The 13,202-nt window shown below is 52.3% G+C and overlaps 6 protein-coding genes across 6 annotated transcripts; 2 read left to right on the top strand and 4 right to left on the bottom strand.

The window, feature by feature from the left end:
• Nucleotides 1-34: 34 nt before the first annotated feature.
• Nucleotides 35-1,551, bottom strand: EV422DRAFT_419331 (integral membrane protein DUF92-domain-containing protein). Its single transcript, XM_053067094.1, has 4 exons — nt 1,201-1,551; nt 631-1,116; nt 423-572; nt 35-354 (listed from the first exon to the last, which is right to left on the bottom strand). The coding sequence occupies exons 1-4, from the start codon at nt 1,396-1,398 to the stop codon at nt 286-288; spliced, it is 903 nt and encodes a 300-aa protein (XP_052926565.1). The 5' UTR covers nt 1,399-1,551; the 3' UTR covers nt 35-285.
• Nucleotides 1,552-3,633, top strand: EV422DRAFT_419304 (WD40-repeat-containing domain protein). Its single transcript, XM_053067092.1, has 8 exons — nt 1,552-2,200; nt 2,265-2,335; nt 2,402-2,470; nt 2,540-2,707; nt 2,773-2,897; nt 2,972-3,221; nt 3,287-3,343; nt 3,408-3,633. The coding sequence occupies exons 1-8, from the start codon at nt 1,705-1,707 to the stop codon at nt 3,570-3,572; spliced, it is 1,401 nt and encodes a 466-aa protein (XP_052926564.1). The 5' UTR covers nt 1,552-1,704; the 3' UTR covers nt 3,573-3,633.
• Nucleotides 3,634-6,915, bottom strand: EV422DRAFT_419312 (peptidase family M1-domain-containing protein). The gene is made up of 2 exons (XM_053067093.1): nt 5,664-6,915; nt 3,634-5,603 (listed from the first exon to the last, which is right to left on the bottom strand). The coding sequence occupies exons 1-2, from the start codon at nt 6,614-6,616 to the stop codon at nt 3,695-3,697; spliced, it is 2,862 nt and encodes a 953-aa protein (XP_052926563.1). The 5' UTR covers nt 6,617-6,915; the 3' UTR covers nt 3,634-3,694.
• EV422DRAFT_525897 (uncharacterized protein) lies at nt 6,778-8,999 on the bottom strand. Its single transcript, XM_053070091.1, has 4 exons — nt 8,402-8,999; nt 7,990-8,308; nt 7,758-7,923; nt 6,778-7,678 (listed from the first exon to the last, which is right to left on the bottom strand). The coding sequence occupies exons 1-4, from the start codon at nt 8,829-8,831 to the stop codon at nt 7,067-7,069; spliced, it is 1,527 nt and encodes a 508-aa protein (XP_052926562.1). The 5' UTR covers nt 8,832-8,999; the 3' UTR covers nt 6,778-7,066.
• Nucleotides 9,000-9,428: 429 nt separating this feature from the next.
• On the top strand, nt 9,429-12,393 carry EV422DRAFT_419052 (uncharacterized protein). The gene is made up of 10 exons (XM_053067088.1): nt 9,429-9,811; nt 9,895-9,990; nt 10,059-10,120; nt 10,184-10,325; nt 10,400-10,537; nt 10,601-10,739; nt 10,805-11,227; nt 11,298-11,756; nt 11,828-11,893; nt 11,959-12,393. Exons 1-10 carry the CDS (start codon nt 9,533-9,535, stop codon nt 12,234-12,236), a joined length of 2,082 nt encoding a protein of 693 aa, XP_052926561.1. The 5' UTR covers nt 9,429-9,532; the 3' UTR covers nt 12,237-12,393.
• EV422DRAFT_614555 (Lumazine synthase) lies at nt 12,332-13,113 on the bottom strand (the record flags this gene model as incomplete). Its single annotated transcript, XM_053073927.1, has 2 exons — nt 12,332-12,974; nt 13,044-13,113. 2 exons carry the CDS (start codon nt 13,111-13,113, stop codon nt 12,550-12,552), a joined length of 495 nt encoding a protein of 164 aa, XP_052926560.1. The 3' UTR covers nt 12,332-12,549.
• Between the last annotated feature and the right edge of the window lie 89 nt (nt 13,114-13,202).

Raw genomic sequence — 13,202 nt, 5'->3', positions numbered from 1 at the left:
GAGCGAGTTGGGCACCTCCGCCTTACATGTGGTTTCATAGTGTTTGATCCCGTCGAAAATGGGAAGGGTGCCGCTGCAAAGCCGGTCGACGCGCAGGGCAACCCAAAGAGCTCGAAAAGGAAACGGTGAGGCGGAGATGGCGACAGTTGTTCACATTCTTCTGCGACAGAGGCGATATCCTAAAGGACCTATTACCGCTGCCCTGCTGTCCCGCTGTCCTACTGTCCTACTCTCCTACTGGTTCTATTGTAGAAATACCGCCGTTCACTAGTTCTACCGCCCTCGCTATGTATACCAATATACGCCGATTGCTGCAGTGAACACCGCTGTTAGCAGCGAGCTGATTGCATTAACCTAGAGAACCAGCGTTGAGCTTTGTGTTCCCTCTTTGAGTCGATTGTAAGCCGTTCCGGTGGCCGTACCTGGTGGTTATCCAAAATAGCTTTCCCAGAAACATGTACCAAATCCTCTGCCTTTTCCCCTTTCCGCAGTTGGCGGAAGTCGCTGGTGATCTTCTTTGTCCGCGCATTGTAGACGGACTTTTGCAGAGTAGCACCCAACATCGAATCGATCTGTGCCGGAACATATTTTACACTTGTGGTATGCGCGATGAATGCAAGCACGTCTTACCAGTGACCCAACAAGGCCTGCAGCTCCACTCAATGCGACGATGGTCAAATAAGGGGCTCGACCAGGGCATCCCTCTGTCCAGGGCAACCCTATTGCACCAATGATGCCAACAAACACCCCTCCGCCCACCGAAGCCGCTAATCCCAGAGGTGAGATCCCGCCGTTTGTCCCTCTTGGGACTCGCTTTCCAGTCGTAATCAACCACGGATCTCCCTGGTTCAGGATCCCGAGCTCGCTAGCCAGTGTGTCCCCACAGCAGCATGCATAGTGACCCAGATAAGCCAAAACCGCGGCCGTATGAAGTAGTCCTGCTCCCTTCACATCGCCGAAACACACTGTGCTAGCCTCGCCTTGTATCCGAACGAGATAGAAGTGCAGCGCGCAGATGATTGTGCCCGTCAATCCGTTAGCCAGCACTTGTATTGCGTTCCTCTGTCCTCCCACTTGAAAGTCCTCCTCTAACTCTTTCTTTCGCTCCTGTTTGAACTAAAACGCACAACGTGGACGAAGGGATGAAATTTGCCGTGAGTTTGAACCGCAGCGTATAGACTGCGGTTCCCTCAATCTCACCTTGGTAGCACGGCTTCCTAGCAGATAAAACCCGAGCAACGAACCCGAGAAGAGGAAATCATCCCGATCACCCGAACAAACAAAAGTAATGAAGCCGACAATAACGGCCGCTACAGCTCCATCCACCGACAAAGAGTTTTTTCGTAGGCCGTGGGCAGCGAGAGCCGCGCACAGGGCAGTTGCTGGCAGAACTTTCATCTTGCCGCTTTGACCACGTTCGCAGGATTGGTCAACACCGGAATGAAAGTAAATCTCCGTTGGCAGCAGGCATCCGTTGCATTTCCTGTTTTGGCGGTTGCGAATGTCATGACATCACAGAATTGACAGCTTGACAGCGTGTATTCCCGCCACCTCTCAACAGGCCGTGTCGTTCCGCTCTACCTCGATTCTAGAACTTTCCGTGTCTAGCACGGCAAAACGATACATCTTAGGTCATAGAAAGGCGTCCTTGAAGGCAGCTCGGAAGCAACAACGACCATTTTGTTGTTAGCTTCAGCCTTTCAAATGAGGGAGCTACGAGCGATCCCAGGGTCCTCGAAGAGAGTCCTTCTCATACATGACCCCAAAGGACAAATCAGCTGCAAAAGCAGGAATAGCGCCCAGAGAAGAGCCGAAACTCCCGGGCATTTCCACAGTTCGTCAGCATCAGCAGATCCCGCAAATTCCAACCCACCAGCAAACCGGGCACCATTCCTGGCCGAAGAGATCCTTCTCCTCATTCTCTCGCATGTGAACGACCCAGGGACACTCGCCAAATCCGCCCAGGTATCCCGAAAATGGAAGCGATTACTCAACGACGACGTTCTGTGGAGATCGTTCTGCAAGGACCGCAACTTTGAGCAGATTTCCCGATCAGCGAGATCAAAGATTTCGCGGATTCAACGACCATTGCCTCTTCCAGGGATATGGAAAAAGATCTACAAACACAATTACTTGACCGGAGAGAACTGGAAGAGGGGAGCTTGCAAAGTCAGCTCCATCACCAGCGCGGATGGCGATGGTAATGTTTGAGCTCCCGTAAACACGTTTCTACGGCTAGTTGGAGACTGACGTGTTAATGGCAGGCCGGGACCTGCCAATGCATTTCGATGATAACTGGGTGGTGTCTGTGGCTCTCGGAGACGTAGGCAAAGTGGTAAGCACTGTCGTATGGTTTTGATGTACACTACCCCCGATTCGGACTCAGTTTTATGGTGTGCAGTGGGACATCGAAACGGGAGAGTGCCACCTCCGGTTGAACGGTCATGAAGGCACCATATCCGCAGTGAAGGTAACATTGTCATCGGTGCAGTCGTCACTCGAGACATACACTGATCAAGCTTCGAATCCTCTCCCGCAGTTCGCTCACCGCTGGGTAGTCACCGGGGGCATAGACTCGACCCTCAAAGTCTGGGACACGCAGAGTGGGGAATGTGTCCGTACTCTGATAGGGCATGAAGGAGAAATTGTGGCCGTGGAATGTGGCGACGATGTCATCGTATCCGGGTCGGAGGACATGACCGTTCGGGTCGGTTTATGTTTCTGATTCCGGAGCCTGGCACTGCTGTATGATGCTAATTGGCTTCTGTGCAGGTCTGGAGCATGGAGACGGGTGAATGTATCGAGATTCTCACCGGACATACGAACGCTGTATGCTGCCTTCAATTTGATCATGAGAACATCATCTCAGGATCCGCCGACCACACGATCAAGATCTGGTGAGTTGCAACACGAAAGCTCCGCCGATGCTTTAAACCTTCTTATCATCGTCTGTCTCCATTCCGCAACTTAGGACCCGCAACGCTTCCTCTCAATCGACACCTCCCGCTCCTACAACCCTCATGGGCCATGACGGCCATGTCTACTGTCTCCAACTCAATTCCTCTCATATCTGCTCGGGATCACAAGACGCCACCATCAAGCTGTGGCGCCGCAGCGATGGCGAGTGCTTGAAAACATTGAAGGGCCATCGTGCCGGAGTTGTTTGCTTGCAATTTGACGAGAAGAAGCTAGTCAGTGGGTCTTCCGACAAGAGTATCAAGGTCCATAGATGGGTTCTTGGGTGTACTTTGGGAATCATGGCTTGTTAACTGACGATTTTTTCCAGGTCTGGGATTTGAACTCTGGAACATGCTTGTATACGCTCAGTCGGCATTCGGAGACGGTAAGCCAGCAATCGCCGATTTGATGATCATTCTCAGACTTCTAACGACGGGTGCCAAATTCAGGTTTGGAATCTCAGATTCACACCCACGAAGCTCATCACGAGCTCCTTTGATCAGTCGCTGCTCGTATGGGACTTCGCATTTTTCGATGACGAGGCTGAAGCTGGAGGTCGTTATGACAATATCGACTCCGATGGTGTTGAAGATGATGGAAATAATATGATATGAAACCATGTATTGATAGACTCCAGATGAAACAAAGACGAATTCTAGGCTAGAAGCTTCCGCCATATACGGTTACAGTAGTTTTGGCGCTTAGATACATATTGGGCTCCCTGCTACATTCAAAACTATCGAGCGACGTCAAATGCGCTATGATGAACTTTCCCGAACGCAGCAAACGCATCAAGGCGTTCCAACCCAGCCTTCAAAGCGCTAATTCGCACCGTATCGGCATTCTCTTGTCCGACAAACTGCCGGATCTTTGCCACAGTTCGGCGATCATCACAACGAGCGATCGACCGTCCTAGCGCCGCCGACACCAACCTGTTTGGTTTGCTGTCGAGGTACTCGCGGACAAGAATTTCACACGAGTGCAGTTGATGGGACACAACATCCGCAAATTGTAGTTGCTCGCGTAATGACATTTCAGATACGACTGCGAAGATTTGAGCCTGTTGACCCCGATTTGAAGTCGACGACAGCGCTCTGAGAAGATCCCCGGGCAGAACGCGTTTCTGCTTCTTCGTGTAGACTTCCAGAATCTCACGGAACGCATCCTTTCGATGCCGTATGGCGTTCAGGTAGACCAGCTCATACATGTCCGCGGGAAGACCGACCTCTATCTTTCCGGAAAGGAGGTCCTCATAGAACTGAAAACCTTCTTGCACCAGTGGGTGCGACTCTTCGAAATGAAGGATGGCCCATTCAATGATACCTCGTCGCATCTCCTCTCGCTCCTCCCGATCGACGTGCCCGTTTCTAAAGACGTTCTTTGCCGCTTCCTCGCGCCACCCCACTGACCATATAACCTTGTCCATCAATAACAGGGTACAGTAGACCCAGTTCCGTAAGGCGGTCTCATGATTTCGCAGAGCAAGCTCCACGTCGCGGAACCCAGCCAACGCGACCTCCCATACGATTGCCGACGTTTCATCCTGCTGCAAGAACGCGAGCAAGGATACGACATCGCTATAGGCGACGCGGTTGCTGAGCATCAGCGCAATCGCGTCCGACACGAGACCGGCTCTGTCCGATCGGTCAAAGTCCGTATGACGCTGTTCTAGATGCGCGGCGAGCCGAGCGTACTGGTCAGAGGTATACTGCACCCGATAGAAGCCAGGCCGCTTCGGATTGATGATTTGCAGGACATCGCATGACTCCTGTTGAGCGAAAGAGGTGCTTCTGTCCTGTAGAACTCCGGCGGACACCTTCTCAGCCGTGACTACTCTCCATGTGATAGGTATGACCCAGCTGGTCTTCGTTTGGCACTCCGAGTATCCATGCCAAAGAGAGAAGGCACATTGTTGGACGTCAAGAGCATCGTCCTCAAATCGGACGGTCAGAACAGGGTATCCTTGCTGCGTAACCCACGTGTCCATCATTTTTTCGATGATGCCGTCCTTCCTCGGCAGGACGGAGTCGAGCGATTCCCAGAGCTGTTTGGTATTTGCGGTACCGTAGGCATGTTGTGTGAGATAGTGCGTAAGCCCCTTTGAGAATGCTCCCGGCGCCTCTGTCTCCAGATAATTCTCGAGCATTCGGAGAACCGCCGCACCCTTATCATATGTGATGTCGTCAAAGTACATCGGTATTTGACTTGGGTCCTGAATCTCCGCTGCTATGGGGTGACTAAACGACGTGGAGTCGGCAATGAACGCTGGTATATGCTCCATTGGGAAGAAATCATCGTCCAGATCCCACCTAAAGTGGCCGTGGTACACTGCTTGGTACTGCATAAACTCGGCGAATCCCTCATTCAACCATAAGTCATCCCACCATCTCATAGTGACCAAATCCCCAAACCATTGGTGAGCTATCTCATGCGCCACCAGCAACGCCGTCGTCCTCAGATGGTTTCTAGGCGACGATGGTTCGACCATCATGAGGACGTCCTCGAAAATCATCAGTCCGAAGTTCTCCATGGCTTCGCCTGAAAAGTCGGGCATCGGCCAGAGATCAAGTTTCGGAAGAGGGTATGGGATGCCATAAAGATTTTGGAAGAAGTCGAGGCTCGAAAGAGCTATCCTCAGCGAAGCCCTGGTTTGCAGACATGAGCCACGTGGCAAAGGGCGTCAATGCCGTCAAATGACCACTTACTGCGCTTCGATCTCACGCCCGGGTTGCGTATAGACCGTAAGCTTCACTTTTTTGTCAGGTGTGGTGGCTTCCACGCGGGACAGTTTTCCAATGCCCCACGCGACCAGATACGTGCTCATCAATGGCGTTCTCGCAAATGTAAAGCTTCGCAAGATGCCTCTTCCCTGGTGGTCTTCGATGGATTCAACCGGCATGTTCGATACGGCTGAATCTCCTTCCTCCACAGTTATTGAGATGTCGAATTGTGCCTTCAATGCAGGTTCATCAAAGCAAGGAAACGCAAGACGCGCACCGATGGGCTCGAAATGAGTCGCAGCGACCACCCGAGAGACTCCGCTGTTGCTATCTTCATAGTAGCTGGCATAGAAACCCCTCATCGTTCTGTTTCCGATGTTGCCGCCGTACGTAGACCGTAGCGTGTAGTTTCCAGGGGAGAGCACGTGGCTGGTCTTGACGGTCACCGTATCGCCATCTCTCGTCGTATTGAGTAAGGATATACCGCCAAGCTCGGTGTTTGGCGACACGCTAAGAGCCAACAGACTCAAAGTTGGCGAGGCGTGAAATCTTATGACATCGGTCGCTTCCAGCACATTCATTGTGATGGACGCGTTTCCCACGAACACCAGAGACGATAGATCTACAGCGAAGTCCAAGGTGTAAACTGAAGGGAGCACGGATTTCGAAAGGCGCTCGGGAAAATCGACTGTTGGGGCCAGAGCCCAGGCGTCGCGGTTCGTTGGCGAGGTGCTGTATTTGACCGCCGCGGTCGCGATGATGAACAGCAAAATCGAAAGAGTGGCAGGAACGAACTTCCATGTCAGCCGCAACGCCTTCGACTTAACGTCGCCGTGAACTATCTTGAGGCGGGACTCGAATTCGGTAGTTTCCTTGGTTTCCTCCAGCAAGCGCTGCCCTTCATCTTGCTTCTCCGTCGCGGCATAGTGAAAAGGCATCGCCGTGAATTCGGTCTAAGCACGATTTGCCCCGTCTAGCGGTGTGATAAGCGACTCGTTGTTATTTTGAGTCGGGCTGTCGCTACTCGGGGTGCGACGGTGCTGTGCTTCGGATTGAAGGGAGGCCACGAAACGTTCTGTATAACATGCGAAGCTGCACTTCTGCACAACTGCAACGAGAACGCGCATCGTCAGAGCTCTGGTCAGAGCTGGCGCGTCTGGCGCGTCGAGCTCCTTCTCAAACTCGAGGTGACCGGACAGGATTCTGAACTGAAAGTCGCTACGTATGCACCTGCGTATGCACTCCCCGAACCTGCCCTCGCCCTCCTTAAACGTCCTTTGAGGAATTAGTAGATTCTATATTGAAATACGCCAACACAACAAAAATTCTAGAGTAAGCAGTGTCAAAAGTGATGTGTCAAAATACGCCGTGATCAATGTGCATAGTGTCTAAAGTAATGAGGAGATCAAGGCCACAATAGCACCGGCACCGACAGCGTTCGCGGGAACCGCAGACGCAGAGTTCTTGACGTTGGAGGTTGATCCAGATCCGTTTGAGCCGGTGGTGGGGTTGGTTCCGTTGGTGCCATTTGCGGCTCCGACAGCGGGCAGCTTCACAGTCGCACGAACGAGATTGACGCAAGCGCCACCGACTGGGTCCCACACACCGTTATCGCACCCAGCGTCCACAGGCAGCTTCCTTGCGGCTGTCTTGAAGGGAGGCACAGGCTGAGTGATATTTGGGATGATCGTGGGGCAGCCGAAGCAAGACATGAAGCCGTATTGATCGGTGATTTGGCAATTCTCCATCAATCCTTCGTCCACCGTTCCGTCGCCGTTGTTGTCAATACCATCGCACACTTCCTTGTTCGATTTGTCGGTGGCGAGTCCCACGCAGGGAAGGAATTCCAGCATTTTGCTGGCTGGAACTGGAGCTTGGATCCACTTAATCAACTGCTGATTCGTCACAAACCAAACGTCTTTGTAGTTGGTCTGTGCCCACTGAACAAAGTCCTTCAACCACTGGATCTTCTTGACTTGCACGTCTGGTCCCCATGCAACCTGGCGAGCGAAATAAGGGTTGAGTAAACAAGGCGCCGCCCGTGAAGTTTCAGACATGTGATCGAACTCGCAAGCTTACCAATTGGGCTAGGTGCTGGTATAAACCGAATGGCAGTTTCGTCTTGTAGTGGAGATCAAAGGAGGCCTTCAAGTTTGCCATCGCGATATCATAATCGTTCAATTGGGGGGAAATGATGGGATCCATAGACGTCCACAGGGCGGGGGGAGTTGAGTTCGTAATCAAGCTTGGAGACATAGAGTTCAGACAATCAGGTAACCACTTAACAAACGAAACGGGGACCTTTACATACTTGTACATAGGGATTTCCCACAATCCGGGATAACGCATCGAGGGGCCGCTGGTGCAGTTCAAGCAAGGTTGGGGGTAGTATGCGAAGCCGTAATCCAAGGTATGCGGCCAGTAAGGTTGAAGAATGGGGTCGAGTGTGACTGAGGATTCATATTTGAAGCCGGCTTTCGCAACGATGTCGAAGGTGTCCTTGTTGAACGACAAGAACGGGTGCCTGAAACCTTGAAGATCCTTCTTCGGAATTCCTGCCCAGTTGTTCAAGACTTGAAATGAGCCCACGATTTCTTGTTCGCGAGCAGCCGGTCTCGACAGTGCAAGATCTAAACATCAGAGGAGGCAGAATTTTCAAAGTGAGTGGGCGCGAGTCCGTGCGGGAACCAGCAAAACAGGCATATGCATCGGCAGAAGCTCACCGGGGTGATTAATGGTGTGCACGGCGATCTCGTGGTTTTTGGAGTGAAGCTGTGTCACCAACCACATGTCGGTCCATGCGATCGAGGTGAAGGACGTGAATGGGAGGTTGCACCCATTTGGGTTGACCGTGCTGTTCAAGACTTGTTCGAACGCAGCCCAAGTGTCAGGCTGGACCGCATCGTCGGCGGTCAGGGTAACGAACATGGGCGTCTGGTCTGCTGTCAGACCACCAGGAATCTTTGTCGAAGCGCACACACATGCTGGTGCCACGCATGTCGCTGGACAGCTGTAGCTGGGGTCGGAAGGCTGCTGATTGGCAACCGGCTGAGGCCCTTGCAGAGGAGTGTCACCTGGCGCAGGCGCCTGCGCACGGACGACGGTCGACAGAGCGACGAAAGAGGCCAGGGAGACGAGAGCACGGGCGACCATTGCGACGACTGAAGCGATGGAAGGTCGGTTGGAGAATGTCAGTCACAGCCAACTCGAATGTCGTCTTTTCCCGCCTGCCCTTTTGTATGTACTGTACTGTATGTTTTGTTGGGTTTGCAATTTGAGAGAAGGCCAATCCCCCCAGGGCCCAAACAACAAAAATTTGCTGCAGGCCGGCGCCATGTGGTCATACGGCGCAAACAAGGCCGCCTCCGATTTTAGCCCCTGATCCCAATGGAATGATCCACATTGAGGAGGCATCTTCTATCTTGTACGTAAGCATCGGAGTTTCAATCTGAGGTTCGCAATTGAACATCCTCAATGTCAGGGGATGGTCTTGCCCGGCGTACTTCTGATATGCGAGGCGTAGATTGCCGCTCCCAATCGTCTCGCGGCAAATGATCGAGCCCAGATTAACTAGTGTATTGTACAAAGCTGAAAGCCGCTGTCAAGGCGGTTATAGACATCGAAACGTCCACTCCGTTGGAATGATCAGGGTGTTGTATGTTCTCGCGGGATTTATACAGGAGTCTATATGACGGCACCTGTCAATTTGGCTTACGACATCACATAATGGACTTCTCCCGTGAAATTAACCTTCGGGTCTCAAAATCGATTGCATCGACGATGCGGCAACGCGAGACTTACTCTCGTCACAAAGAAAACGAAGCCGTACGCATCGACGACTGGGCGAACTTGTGATGCATTCCTCGAGAGAGGGCGGAGGAGCCATCGCTCATGAGACTCATTTCCTACCGCGGGTTCCAATATCGCCTCGAAATCGGACAAACCATCACTCCGACGACAACAGGTCGTTGAAGGGCAAGGTTGACTCCAGTGCGGATGAGAAACAAACGAAGAAGAGCGAGAGACCATCTGCACTACATGCACCGGGAAATCTGGAGACTTTGACGCATCAACTGCGGGAGCGGGATATCGAAATCCTGAAACTCCGGCATGAGAATGCGCTTTTGAAGCAGGTACATCATTATACCTGGAAGAAATGCTGTCGTTTTTTTTGCCTGAAATGGGCCGGAAATGAATTGTAACTGTCAAAGGAAAGATAGAACGGCGGCAGCAGAAGGACTTGGAAGCGCTGGAATGGCAGAGCGATGAGCAAGTAGTGCGGGCATTACGAGACGAAATTAATGGGCTCAAGGTAAGAACTCACTCCCGTTTGGTTGCTACCTGTGCTGAGCCGCTGAGGAACTGCTTTTACCTCCCCAGAACAAGCTCAAGCTATATTTCACGCAGTTATCTAGTAACGTCCGCGAACTTCGACATCTGAGGTAGGAGATACAAAAGTGATGATGTACCGGAGCTACGAGAATCTGATTGACACGTCGAATCAGTGAGGACAGACAAAGGCTGAAAGACCAAAACTCTCGGCTCGAGAAACTCGCTACCGATAAGCAGCTTGCAGATCGGGAACATCTTCAGCATGAGGTAGATGTACTGTCGGTGCGGCTGAATGAACTCAATCGGGTGTCGGAGGTTTGTTTGCTCTCGTCGACGGGTAGTTAGACTTTGAGGATGAATCGATGAACGAGATGGAACCCCCCTTGCAGGAAGCTGTCAAGCGCGCCGAGCTCATAGAGAAAAATATGAACATCGATAATCGGCATCTCCGAGGACGAGCTCATCATTTGGAGCGCGAGAACGTGGAGTTTAGGGAAAGGGCGCAAAAGCTGGAAGATGCGTTGAAGGTCAGCCAACAACAGCGGTTTGGTGTTTATGGCGGAGGAAGGAGATGTTGAGTAATTGGTTAGGAGCGAGACAAGGCGATTGCGTCTTTAGAGATACATCGGTATAATGCCGTGCACAGAAAACCGGAGCCAGTGATTTGCAAGAATTGCCTTGCAAAGGATCAAGAGATAACGGAGCTGCATCGGATAGCCACGATACAAGGTTCGGCCAGTTAGATTGGAACTTGAGGTGGTGCGCAATGGAAATACTGACGACTTCTCAAATAGGCAAACTACCCATCCTGCGCACACCGCAAGTTCTAAAAAAGATGTCGAAACATCTCGAACTCAGCTACTCACTACCCGTCCCCTCCAAGAACGAGGACGAAGGCCCCCGGTATACCCGCGCCACGCTCTCATACTCCAAGCACGTCAACATGCAACGGGACGTGACGAGAATCAATCTCGAGATCCCGAAAGCCGGTCAACAGAATGACGGAGGAGATGAACATGGCGGACAGGGCGGACATGAGAAAGGAGGGAAAGCGGGTGCTTCGAGAACGAAACATCAGGATCAGCATTTACCTTCTGAGGTGGTGAGGACGCTGAAGATTGAGGGCCTTCAGCCGAGTACGACGTATTATATCCACATGAGCGTTGGGTATGAGGATTTGAACGGACCGCCGACTGCTGTTGCAAAGGCATCTACAGGTAACTTTGGCGGGGTTAGCACGCTTTCATAAACGGTGCAACATGCTAAGGAAGGATCGTGCATCAACAGTTGCAATCGGCGAGGACATCGATCCACCTCCGGGACAACTCAAGCGTGAGATTTCGCTCCTCGCAGGACCGCCCGAAACCCTTCCGGTCCCCAATAAACCCATACTGGAGCTCGTGACTCGAGATACCGTTCGCGTCGTGACAAACGTCCAGGAGGACGAACAACTATCCATCAACCTTTGGCGTTTGTTCGCGGAAGTCGACCAAAGCATTCTACCTACTTCAACCAGCAGCGATGCAGAAGCAGCTCCACCAAAGTTGTTCGCGGAGGCACTGGGCAAACTGGAGTCTGGGAAGATACAGCATCGCGACTTACTCCCCATTGAGATCAAGTCAGGGGATAGTTTTGCTTATACGGTGACGGGACTGCACCCGACGGTCGCATACCGGTTCAGATTGCAGTACCGTTGTGGGGACAAGTGGTCGGAGTCCAGTGTGCTCAGTGACGAGATCCGGATAGGTAAGTGATCGAGATTTTTTGACTTGGGTTTCCCGTTTTTCGACTCGTCTGACATATACTTCATTGAAAAGAACCTGGCCAAAGACAGCCTACAACGCCTTCGATAACGGAGCCTGAACCATCAACATCGAACGCAGGTAAGGTTTCTCATTCTTCGGAATTTCATTGAGAGCCCCGCCTCACATCTTCGGCCGTCTTCTAGCCGCCATCGCCCTGCCTCCCTCCCCGCTTCCCCCAGACCCATCCCCCATCCCACAACCACAAGAGCAAGCACCGCCAAAAGAACAAATGTTTCTCCCACCTCCTGCGGAGACACCAGCTGAGGAGCGACAAGCGGATGACAGGGAGGGACCACCGCCCGGAAAACTCATGAAGGCTTCGTCGAAAACAGGGTCGAATTTGACATTAAATCAGCGGGTGGAGAACATGCATCATGGGATGCCGGCCTACCATGAGCCGCCCATCGGCGTCAAGACGTGATGAATGAGAGAAAGTGGGGAACCATTGCGGCTTGTATGATTGTGATTGATGTGCGCGCGTACTTATACAGCCGACATGCGCACCTCGAATACAGATGCAGTCGACGCTTCTATGGGTGGAAATGTGCATCAGGTCTGCTTCCATTGCACGTCAATTCTGGCACATGACCTCTAGCAATAGTGTCTGCGTATGCTATGTACTACATTGAGCCGTGCCTCCACCGGGGCATCATTTCCATTTGCCGATCTAGGCCCGCCCTCTGAGCCCATCAACGCAATTCTCATCCAAATCTCGCGGTATCTGGTCAACCGCGCTACTTCTTATTCAGCAACGCCATCTCGATAGCAGCTTGAGCCCAATCAATTCCATGGTTGTGTCCGGCATGGCCCTGACGCCCGATCCCAGCCCGCTCAAACGCCTGGTCCTCGGTCAGACAAGTCAACACCCCCAATACCACCGGCTTGCCCGAGTCCAATCCGACACGCATCAGACCGTGGCAGGTTGAATCCGCTATGTACTCAAAGTGCATCGTGGAGCCTTTGATCAATACGCCGATGGATATGCAGGCATCCACGTCGGGATGCTGTCTGAGGAGTTGCTGCGAAGCGAAGGGTAGCTCAAAAGCTCCTGGTACATCGCGCACCAGGATGTTTTCGGCGGTGACGCCGGCGGAGCGTAGCGTTTCTATCGTGCCTTTCACTAGTGGGTCGACGATAGACAGGTTCCATCGAGTGTGGACTGCGATCGGGAAAGTATTTGCGTGAGAACTTGGGTAGGAAGCCGACGAACACATTCGGGACAGCTCACCTATGAGAATGCGCAGACCAGCACCGTTGAGGTCCTTGCGGGGCACGACGCCTTTCTCGAATTCTGCCATCCTTTGCAAACTTCAACAGTCCTGTACCGAAGTGACCACCTTGTCCAGTAGTGCGTCGAACGTGACGCAACGTCGATTGTCGAGGTTAT

The sequence above is a fragment of the Fimicolochytrium jonesii genome (assembly GCF_025526975.1).
Source record: "Fimicolochytrium jonesii strain JEL569 chromosome Unknown EV422scaffold_8, whole genome shotgun sequence".
Taxonomy (NCBI): Eukaryota; Fungi; Chytridiomycota; class Chytridiomycetes; order Spizellomycetales; family Powellomycetaceae; genus Fimicolochytrium; species Fimicolochytrium jonesii.
Note: the sequence above shows the minus strand (reverse complement) of the source record. Positions and strands in the feature narration are given on the sequence as shown.

Coding starts and splice junctions, on each gene's coding strand:
- EV422DRAFT_525897 (XM_053070091.1), bottom strand. CDS start 8,831: ATGGTCGCCCGTGCTCTCGTCTCCCTGGCCTCTTTCGTCGCTCTGTCG. Junction 8,309..8,401: donor GCACACCATTAATCACCCCG/GTGAGCTTCTGC, acceptor TCTGATGTTTAG/ATCTTGCACTGTCGAGACCG. Junction 7,679..7,757: donor ACCAGCACCTAGCCCAATTG/GTAAGCTTGCGA, acceptor TTCGCTCGCCAG/GTTGCATGGGGACCAGACGT.
- EV422DRAFT_419304 (XM_053067092.1), top strand. CDS start 1,705: ATGAGGGAGCTACGAGCGATCCCAGGGTCCTCGAAGAGAGTCCTTCTC. Junction 2,201..2,264: donor CACCAGCGCGGATGGCGATG/GTAATGTTTGAG, acceptor TGTTAATGGCAG/GCCGGGACCTGCCAATGCAT. Junction 3,222..3,286: donor CTTCCGACAAGAGTATCAAG/GTCCATAGATGG, acceptor GATTTTTTCCAG/GTCTGGGATTTGAACTCTGG.
- EV422DRAFT_419312 (XM_053067093.1), bottom strand. CDS start 6,616: ATGCCTTTTCACTATGCCGCGACGGAGAAGCAAGATGAAGGGCAGCGC. Junction 5,604..5,663: donor GGGCGTGAGATCGAAGCGCA/GTAAGTGGTCAT, acceptor TCTGCAAACCAG/GGCTTCGCTGAGGATAGCTC.
- EV422DRAFT_419331 (XM_053067094.1), bottom strand. CDS start 1,398: ATGAAAGTTCTGCCAGCAACTGCCCTGTGCGCGGCTCTCGCTGCCCAC. Junction 573..630: donor CAGGCCTTGTTGGGTCACTG/GTAAGACGTGCT, acceptor GTTCCGGCACAG/ATCGATTCGATGTTGGGTGC. Junction 355..422: donor CTATTTTGGATAACCACCAG/GTACGGCCACCG, acceptor CTGGTTCTCTAG/GTTAATGCAATCAGCTCGCT.
- EV422DRAFT_419052 (XM_053067088.1), top strand. CDS start 9,533: ATGCATTCCTCGAGAGAGGGCGGAGGAGCCATCGCTCATGAGACTCAT. Junction 10,326..10,399: donor AACTCAATCGGGTGTCGGAG/GTTTGTTTGCTC, acceptor CCCCCCTTGCAG/GAAGCTGTCAAGCGCGCCGA. Junction 10,740..10,804: donor TCGGATAGCCACGATACAAG/GTTCGGCCAGTT, acceptor CTTCTCAAATAG/GCAAACTACCCATCCTGCGC.